The sequence below is a fragment of the Poecilia reticulata genome, chromosome 12 (assembly GCF_904066995.2).
Source record: "Poecilia reticulata chromosome 12, P_reticulata-male-v2, whole genome shotgun sequence".
NCBI lineage: Eukaryota > Metazoa > Chordata > Actinopteri > Cyprinodontiformes > Poeciliidae > Poecilia > Poecilia reticulata.
Window position 1 is genome coordinate 910,120 of NC_088841.1, and position 10,789 is coordinate 920,908.

The following is a 10,789-nucleotide window of genomic DNA, read 5'->3' on the forward strand; positions in this document are numbered from 1 at the left end:
ATACATTTTACGATATGCAAGTGATATACAAAATTATATTGGTAGACAAATTGTGTGATTATTTTTTTCTTTTCTTATCCACCTTATTCCTCGGAGGGTTACTCTGGAAATTATTATGGGTATCACTTCCAGTGTCCACTGGAAGTAGCAGTATCTCACTGTAATTTGTAGGGTTTTTTTGCTAGTCTAAATTATGATAGATGTTACATCTCTTTCGGTTATTATACAATATTAAGTAAAACTTGTTTACTGACACACCGTCTTCTATCAGAGAACTGATCAATACAAAGGATCGTAATTGTTGGTTTAATCACGGGGAGTGCCAGGAACACATCATCAAGTTTTGGAGCAGAATGACAGTTGCTTAGCAGCGCAGCTAGCAGCTCATTTCTCTGAAGAATTGACAGTAATAAAGAAAAGAAAAACAGTGAAGCTGGTCACTGAGCTGTAGGCAGGGTTAAAACAATACTGTCACATTTAAGGTGTGATAGCTGGTGTCCCCACAAGTTTTATAGCCTAAAAGCTCTGACAAAAGCCGGATAGTAAGTTCCTAAAATGTAAACAAATGACGATTCGGGTTTGTGACAGAAATCGAGCCCATAGTTTACGCTGGGAATAAGGTGGAAAGCACTTGCTTTAAAGAGTTTGCCAAGATGTGTTCATTTTATATGCAATGTCATTTTAACTCTTCGATCAACAACCAAACAAAGTTAGCTCAGTGCTTGCCTGCTGTGGATTTAAATAACATGACACAGCAACACATACTCAATGACAACACCAACAGTTTGATAAGTTGGTATGGATGGAACTGACCTTGGATCTGTCTGTATGACTTCATTAAGTTGACTTTTTTCTACAGCAACTTGAGACGATGTTATGAGTTGGCTCTATATAAATAAACTGAACCAGTCCTGCTTGTCTAAAATTGGCTACTTCCAGTTGCATCTTGTCAATTCTCCACATTTCACTGAATAATTTTTATATGGCTAACATACATCTGATCCCATGATTTCACCACAACAGCAATCATTTTCAAAGACCCATAAGAGTCACAGATCGGACACAGCACCACAGAACTACAGAGGAAGAGGTTTTCTGGCTGCCTGAGCTGTATGACCCAACAGAAAGCCTGCCCAAACAACCAGCAAGCGCCTGCAGATGGGTTTACCTGTGTTGGAGCGTCGGCGGATGCCAAAGTCCCAGCTAGAAGTGATGTCCATGGACTGAGAGAGGTCACAAGTATGACTGTCCACCATGGTACCACTATCTTCACTGAGAGAGGTGGACTCAGATGAGCCACAGCTGCCGCCGGGTACCAGAGTAAGCTGGCACTTCTCCAGATCCACATCCTGGTCTATTAAAACCATCTCACACATTCCTGTATCATCACTGGTCACATGGGACTGTCTGATGTGAGCCAGGATAATTGCTGGATTGTCCAGGAAAGCCATTTCCTGAGTTTTACAAAGCAAAGCCCAAGACTTAGGAAGGTTTGGCTTTCTTTTACCTTATGGCTCTTTTCCAAAACAGTTCCTGTTGAATGGCGTTAAAGCAGTGGATTATGATGAAGTCTCAACTCCTGCTGCTCTAACTACTGACTCAGCTCCATCGTAGAACTATCAGCACCTGGTTGGAGTGAGAAGGCTGTTAACATGAAGCAGGCGATGCAGTTTTCACAAAGACATCATTATCATGACAAGCACCAGGTTTTGTGAAACAGAACAGCAATCAGTAATAAACTCTCAAGGAACATTAGTGATTTAGTGCTTGTAGTTCAGTTTCCAGTTAGACATGAGTGAACAGCAAACATAAACTATAAAAGTTAACCCTAAACACAAGGCTGCCTACAATTTCAACAAATGTTGCTGTTGGAATGGAGAAATCAGATCCAACGGAATGACTGTGTTCCACAGCAAACATCCAGCAGTTCTGTCTAACAGGACGCGTTTATAAGGAGGTGAATTCAGCTTAGAAAGTCTCAGTAATCTCATCAAGCTGATGTTCAGGTTAGACTTAGTGTCAAGTTTTTGTTAGCAACTGGTTGAAATGTTTGTGCTCAGGCGATTTCATGATGAGCGCGTAAATAAAGCGTGTTGCTATATTTTTAGACTAATGCTCAAAAATAATGAACCGAGCAGGCTGATGTTAGCAAAGAGGGCTATTGTTGAGCCTCCTAATCTAACCTTAAAAAGTAGCTGCGTTAAACTTTTAAAAATAAAATAGCTTCATCTTCGCTCTACACATTTAGCACTAAGGTACACGCCACACGCTCCAACATGTCATTGTACGCAAGAAGGCTACAAACAGCATCTGATGGATTTAGTTACCTCGTAAACCAACCCGGGGATCACGGAGGCTGGATCTGGTTAGCTGGCTGTAGTTAGCCGCTATCATAGCCTCTTAAAGTCCCACCTTCAGAACTGACAGCCAACAGCGGGACAGCGCATTATCTGTGGTAACTTCAGATAAAGCAAATAGTTCTTTTCATTGTTAACAAATACCATATAACAGAATCATAGCGTTACTCCAGGATAATTCCGTCTATTTTGGTGCGTTTAGTTTGCCTCGGAAATTGGAACTTTATTATAGAAATGACGTCACCCCAAAATACTTTGAAGTTGGAAAGCTTAATCTGCCCTCTAAACCTGATCTCTATTACTGTGCAAAGTGTCTACATCAATCACGGTTAGCGATATCGGTCGAATCCTTAAGCATGTCTTTCATTCAATGACTAGATGAAAGACTAGAAGGACTACGTGACAAAATAATACACAGTATTCGTGAAACTTAATTAACGACATACAGTCCAGACGTTGAGCCAATGAACAGTTTGTCAATGCAACAGCTGAATTGGAATTAGATGAAAGGGTTGGTAAGTAACCTCTCAGTTTTTTGGGGGGCTTTTTCCGTTTGTAAATGGAAAATTCCAGCATTTCAATACAAATGGAACACAGCATTCTTCTTCTTCTGGATTTCTTCTGCTTCTTTGGTTTCTGGCATCATGGGCAAATTGCTGCCATCTCCTGTTCATTGTGAACGGGAGATGTCAGCTATGCGCAATCTAAAATCTACAGACTTGAATTAAAAGGCTGAACTGCCTGACTTAGCATACACACAGGCTTTACAGAGCTCTGCCAATAGCTAATATTGGATCCAGGTGTGCTGAACCAGAGACATCTAAAAGTTGCAGGATACCAACCTTTCAAGATAATTATTCAGTACAATTATATGTAGACAATTATTATCAATATACAGTATTGAAATATTTATAGATGCATCAAAAATAAATAAAAAAATAGGAAGAGCATTTGGAGAACCAGAATTTAATATAAAAATAGGAAAACGAATAACAGACAGATCATCACCCTAGTGAAAAAAAATATATTTTAGTATATTTCAAATATACTTACATTTGTGTAAGTACATTTTAAGTTTACTATTAAATGTACTACCTATACATAAAGTATACTAAAAGCATGCTTGTACCAATTTTGACATTATAACTTTAAACATACTTAAATATGATTGTACCAAAATACACTTTTAAGAAATATATTAAATAAAAATATACTTTAAGTGAACAAAATATGTATTTGCTCAAGTGTAAATATACACTTTTTCAAGTGTATATTTAAAATATGATTTAAATCTCTTTAAAATATATGTTTTAAAGATATTTAAAATATGTCTTTGAGCATATATTTAAAAATATATGCTCAAAATAGAATTTTTAAAAATGCACTTAAAATTCACTTAAAGCTTACTTTAATTGATTCATTTCAGTATGTTTTAAATTACATCTCAGTGTTTACTTTAGGCCAGTGTTTCTCAACCTTTTTCGGGCCAGCGCCCTCTATCCAGGTCCCTCACTGCCCCCCACCAAAGAATTTGTAGGCTATGTTGCACTGACTATTATTTTATCATTAATATTACTTTCACTATTGTAGATGTTTTGATTTTTATGCTTGTTTCTGTATTTATCATCAAGATAATTTCCTTGAGAACAAAAAAGCCATGAGAATAGAAATTATTTTCACAGGCATCTACGAAAAATGCAATGAACATTCAAGTTAAAATTGGTAGGCCTAACAGCAGCCAGAGTGGAAAAAATATTCATAACACAGTGTTAATGTCATGACATGAAAAATAATGTTGAAGAAATAAATATATCAAATCTAATTAAAAACATAAATAAGTGACAAGTTCTTTACTGTTATGTAAGATATATTTATTCTCAGAACTAGATGTGGTCTCAACAAACTCATGACATTTCAACAATATTATTTTACTTTTTATCTAGAAATAGTGTCTGTTTATTCTTGCCATACAGTCTCTGTATTAATTATTGCTCGAAAGGTCTTGCCATACCAGTTTATTCCTCTGTATTTACTTTAGTTTCTTAGTTTATTCTTGCATTTTGTTTTTCATTCATTTCCATTTAGTTTCCTTTGATTAGTATTATCCTCTCTTGGTTTATTGCTATGTCTACTTTAGTTTCTTTCCTCTTGCTAGATTTAGTTGATCATTTATCCATTATAAGACGAATAATCTTCACTCATCACCTGCTGCGCCGCCTAATCATCGTGCTTCACATCATGTGTTGATTTTTCACTGCTCAGCGTCGGATTCTCTGTTTTTATGCCATAATTCACATCTAGTTCGTCGCTCCGTTTTATGTCCCGCTTCTCCTGTTTCAGAGTTTTGCGTAATGTGCGCGTCTATTTTTTTTTAAGCCCCTAAGGTGCAGTGCAGTCAGGGAGCGTATCGATGGGGAAAAGGCAAACTGACATAAACCTTTTAAAACAACGGAAACAATTTCTGCATTCTGATTATTGAAATTTAAAAGTGGTACCGTTGTTCTATCTCACCCGTTTCATACCGGACCACTTACAGCTCCGGTGTTAACGCTATAAAATGAACGCTCTCTATCAAGGTATCACCCATGGAGGGATTTCTTTATTTCTTTATTTAAATGGGTTCATTTTTCAGAGGGATACACAGTGAGGGTATCGTTATTTTAGCTACCAGTAGCAGGAGAACGGAGCTGCGCCAAGAAGCTAACAGAAGCTACAAACACTGAATAGAAGAAGAGCTGCCATCGATACAGTTGCAGCCAAGCATGATTTAATGTTATACAATACAGTTTTACCAAGTTGCTCAAAGTCTAAACTGGCATTGTTATTGCATTTAAGGTGTAAAGTTTACCTTCGACCAAACGCCCCCCAAAGGCATCCCAGCGCCCCTCTTTTGTAAAAATGTTCGCCAGCGACCCTGCCGTCCTCTGAACGCCCCCTGGGGGGCGGTGCCGCCCACGTTGAGAACCGTTAGTATATTTCAGACATACTTACATTTATGAAAGTACATTTTAAGAATATTAAGTATTAAGTGTACTACCTATAAATATATATGAAATATACTAAAAGTATGCTTGTACCAATTTTGAAATTATAACTTTAAACACACTTAAATAAAATTGTACCAAAATACACTTTTAAGAAATATATTAAATAAAAGTATACTTTAAGTGACCAAAATATGTATTTGTCCAAGTGTAAATATACACAGCAAATTCAAAAGTGTTAAATGTTTTGGTGTTAGTAGACTTTGTGCAAAAGCAGAGTTAATTTTACACTTATAGTCACATTCTGTTTATGTAACTCTGGGGTGTATAGGCTATAACTAGTAGTTAAAATCCAGTGTTAAAGTGTTTCCGTATCAAATCTAGAGGCGTTAAAATGGAATCAATAACTCTTGACTTCCTCCTCTTGAACTCCTACAGCGGCTCTAACACTGAAGGAGTTAATTCACTGACTCCGCCCCCAGAATCACAGATTCCCACCGAAGCGAAGCGACAGAAGCCAAGTCATTTCAGGACTATTTACTTTCCACATGTCTGAGTTATTTACTGCGCTTGGTAAATTATTTTTTTTCTGAGATGGTTTATAACTATTATTTTGACCTGTATGATAGACGTCACGTTCGCCACACGGCTCGGTGTTAGCATATTTAGCTCAGCATGCCGAATGTTAGCGGAGTATAATTGTTGAAAAAAATCGAGCCGGTGAACATTCAGTCAAATTCTTGGCTAACGTGAACAGATCCGTAATAATCTGGAGTGTGTTTTTTCATGACGTTGAACGTTTACATGCATATTGGTTAGATTTATCAACCTTTCTGATCGATTTTTTTCCTTTGAAAAAATGTAAAGGCTTTTTCACGTTGAGAGTGGCTGCACAGTGGCGCAGTTGGTAGAGCTGTTGCCTTGCAGCAAGAAGGTTCTGGGTTCAATTCCCGGCCCCGGTCTTTCTGCATGGAGTTTGTATGTTCTCCCTGTGCATGCGTGGGTTTTTTCCGGGTACTCCGGTTTCCTCCCACAGTCCAAAAACATGACTGTCAGGTTAATTGGCCTCTCCAAATTGTCCCTAGGTGTGTGTGTGCATGGTTGTTTGTCCTGTGTGTCTCTGTGTGTCCCTGCGACAGACTGGTGACCTGTCCAGGGTGACCCCGCCTCTCGCCCGGAACGTTAGCTGGAGATGGGCACCAGCAACCCTCCTGACCCCACTAAGGGACAAGGGTGTACAGAAAATGGATGGATGGACGTTATTCCCACTTTTGTGTGAATAACGTTTTAACGTGAATAATACGTTTTGCAGCATGTTTTAATCCTTTTATTGTCTTTTTGTATATATTAGAACCAGTCTGGTTGCGGATGAATCGCCAGTCATCAGCCTAACCTCCCCCTTCCGATCCTTCCATGGATCCTTCGAAGATTCAAACTCCAAAAATGACTTGGAAAACGAATAACAGACACATCATCACCCTAGTGAAAAAAAATACTTTAGTATCTCTGAAACTCTACATTTCTTTTAATTGAGGCTTGTTGTTAGAGTTGTAGTAAAAATGTATTCCTTCGCTCCATTCCTCATTGTTATGTTTTTTGTTTGTTATGATCCAGAAACCGACACTGACTGTCCTACTCAGAGACTGAAGACTGTTCCATGCAGTAGAGGAGAATGTTGGTGTCTCCGGCCAAACGTCACAAACAGTCCAACAACCTGAAGATAATCTGTTAGTGAGTGGACATCTCTCTGGTGGAGTGCAGAGAGGAACTGTCTCTTATCAACAGAAACATAAACTGGATAAGAAATGATGGATCTGATTATCAGGTTGGTCTGTTATGTACTGTACATATCTGACAATCTACCTGTTAAAAGAAAATGTGCTCTATCATATTCTATACATATTCCTTAGAACATACATATGTATGGCCTTATAAATGGTTCAACGGAGCTTATCATGTTAGCATAACTTTTTTTCTTGTCGTTGATGTGTAACTGTGAACATTTTTTCACAATATTTTAGAGGGGAAAAAAAATTCATTAAAAAAATCTGGAAAACCAATTATAAAAATAACCCTGAACCAATAATATATATTGTACTTAGCTGAAATATCCAAGAAATAGAAAAGGACATTAACCAATTGATGATGCTGGTCTTTTAATTGCATGCATTTTTTTAGCTTTTTGATGTCTACTGAATTGTAGGTTTATATAATGATGCAAATATAGAGGATTTCATGGCCGTCAAATTAATTCATTAAACACTTACAAAAACGAACCATTCTTTTAGTAGTTTGGGTATTAAATAATTATATAGCCCATTACTTCAACTTTAAGAGTTCAGTTTACCATTACAAAGCTGAATATCCAAAGGAAAATTATATAGAAATCAAATTGATAAAATTGTTGGCAAACATGTTTATTTTTCACATCTGTCAATCAACAACTACTCAGATGCACAATTTCTTTTTTCTGTAACTTTATAAAAATATACAGATCAGCTACTGAAATATTATATTTATTACTGGAGGCGTAAACCACTTTGAAGGTAAAGAATGAACTGATTATTTTCTATTTCCAAATTGTATAATACTAAATCTCATATTGAAATGTTGTCCTTCTGAAACTCATCTGCACAATAGAAATGTTTTACATTAACTGAAAAAAACACACATTTACCAGAAAAACGTGCTTACATAATTCGGTATATTTCTGTTATAAACTCTACACAAACCTTCAGTTTGAAACCAAAATGGTGCTCAGTGCTTCAAAGACTCAAATCCTTCGCACTCTGTTAAAACGGGTTTTGCATGTTATGTAAAAAAATAAAATTCCCATGAAAGCATATGGTTCCATAATTGTGTATATTTGTGTTACAAACTCTACACAAACCTCTGGTCTGAAATCAGAAAATTACTTAGCTCTTCAACATTACTGAGAAAAAAATTCTTAGCATATTCTGCACTTTTTATTTAATTTGAAAACCTCACTTATTTTTCTTTCCTTTGCCATAATGATGCATTACAGGGTTTATGTTTTAATCCCATTATCTCTGCATTTTCTTCTTTTTTTTTGGTTTGGTACTAAATGTCATAATTTGATCTAAACTATGCTGAATTCAAAGGAGTTTTGATTAATAAGTATGCTGTCCATTTCACAACAAAGCTCTGGGTATGAACCATAGGTCCATGGAAGCTCCAGAGCTGGCCCACAAGTTTGGGCAATAGGTCGCCTTGCCAGACCTTCTACTGGTGTGAAGATCACCTCAACTTTGTTTACACAGATAATATCAGAACCTGTAACAAACCTTAGCATTCTTCTAAGTCCTGGATCATCCAGTCCTCTTATGTACTGCTGTAGAAAACGAAAGCTCTGATTCTCTACTTGAGTAGTAGGAGAGGCTTCTAGCAACTTCAAAAAACCTTTTTGTTGTTGGCTTTTTTTCTTGGTACATCTGCAGGAGAGCTTGTGGACTACAAAATGACTCCTTTAAAATGTGGCTAGCAGTTGACGACATTTGTTCTGCAGCATATCTTGGTTTTTGGATCAGGTGCTTGTGTGCTGCGTTTAGAAGGAGTCTAAATTATCTTGTGTTGGAAGTATTGTTACATTTAAGCGATCCAGAAGATCAACAAGTTCGTCTCTGTCCTCATCTAGACAGTCTGATTTTAAGACATTGCTCACAAAGTCTCTGCCTGACTGAGTGATGTTCAGGAGAAGGCTTTCAAACAACATTTCCTCAGAGACTTCACTCTCACCAAAAATGAGAGCAACTGTAAAAGCAGGGGCAAGGCGACAAGGAAAGTATCCATGATCTTTAAATCCCTTAAGCAGTATCCAGCCAATGGATTTCCACTCTTGTTTTTGCCATCTGTTAGGCAATGATGGAACCCTTACCTCCTCCCCTTCTGCTATTCAGTCCATAAACTCAGTCCAAAACGTGGCATACACATCTCTTGAGACACCATCTGCATCAGCTCCCTTTTCATCTATGAAACTAAATTTTAGTGTTTGTCTAAGGAGTATTTTATCCTTGAACTGTGTTATCATCTCCTCAAGAAGATTGCTCCTGTGTAGTTTTATAGTGATAGACACCATTTCATTTGAAGCTGCGCTGGTGCTTCCTTCATCATCTGATGTGGGACTTAAGCTAGTTCCGCTCGTGGATGGAATTTCCAGAGATATGAAGTCTTGCTCGTCTTTATCAAACTGATAGATGATGGTGTCATCAAGTTCACCAAGAATAGGCTCTGCATTTGATACTGGACCGAAGGTGACTTCGGATTCATCCAAGTCTGATGACAGAATAAAAATAGGTTCATTTTCATCTATGTCTGTTGTTTGTACATTATTTCCTTCAGATTCCTCTCCCTCCAAGTTGATCTTACTTGTTGTTGAAAAGTAAAATCTCAATCTTCCTAATTTGACCACTGAGTACAGTTCTCCCACTGTGATATTGTTGTCAAGCACAGCTTCTTCCTGGAAGTCCAGTATGTCATGATTTAATGTCTCAAAAAAGATTTGGAAATCTACATTTTCCATTGGGGAAAAAAAGTTCCTTGGAATAATTAAGAAGATCTGATTTCTTTGTGTCTTTGGGTACATCAAGTGTCCTTGTTCCACCTCCCTTGCGTGTCCTGACTTGTTTTCCATCATGAATCCACCCCAGCTCAATTCGTCTTGTCTTTTTTAGAGCCCCTTTATTGGATTGTGCATGTGTCCTTGTCCGTTTTGTTGTACTTGTGTCAGCTTGATTCAAATTTTCATCACTACTTTTGAGGCCCATTTTCCTCTTTAGTTTTTCCAGGAGTCGGACTGAGAGTCTGAGAGGCTTTTCCTTTAACAAACAATATTTTCTTTTGCCTCTTTAGTGGAAATATTGATGTTGATGAGACTTTCCCCAAAATTATAACCCTTTTCAACCTTTATAGCTCCACTGTTGAAAACTTTCACATATTACATTGAAATAAAATCCAGTCCATCTGGTTTGAGGTGATTCCTCTGGAACCTGTTGGAGGAAAAATATCCCAACTTCAGAAGATGTGCTTTTAACCTAACAGAGCTCTGTGGTTCCTCCTATTAGTATGAGAGTCGGGGTGAGGAGGCGCCATGTTAGGAAGAGAAGTGGAAACTGCAGGATCTTCAGAACAAACAGATCATGGTGCAGGGCTACTGATTATCCCTCTGTCTGGTCACAGGCTCAATAGAACCAGTTTAAAAACTAAAATAAACGGTTATATGCCAGACATGGAAAACTGGAATCATGCCATGATGTTCAGAATTTAGGTCTCATGGCATCTCAAGGTGTCAACATTGCAGCCAGTGGAATGAGGGAAATACAGCTTTATTTTCTAGCAATTCAAGAGCTACCCATCTTTTATCGCTTCGCAAAAAAATTTATCAGCACAGAAACTCCAAAGCACACAAACAAGCAATATATATATATCAAC

General features: G+C 37.5%; 1 protein-coding gene across 1 annotated transcript in view; it reads right to left on the minus strand.

Moving 5' to 3' along the window:
* Window positions 1-2,590, minus strand: part of mapkap1 (MAPK associated protein 1) — a 29,470-nt gene extending 26,880 nt beyond the window's left edge. Inside the window, exons 1-2 of the mRNA XM_008423070.3 lie at window positions 2,328-2,590; window positions 1,169-1,626 (exon numbers count right to left, since the gene is read on the minus strand). Of these exons, the coding sequence (XP_008421292.1) occupies window positions 1,169-1,451 (283 nt within the window). The 5' untranslated portion in view covers window positions 1,452-1,626; window positions 2,328-2,590. The remainder of the gene's footprint in view (window positions 1-1,168; window positions 1,627-2,327) is intronic.
* Between the last annotated feature and the right edge of the window lie 8,199 nt (window positions 2,591-10,789).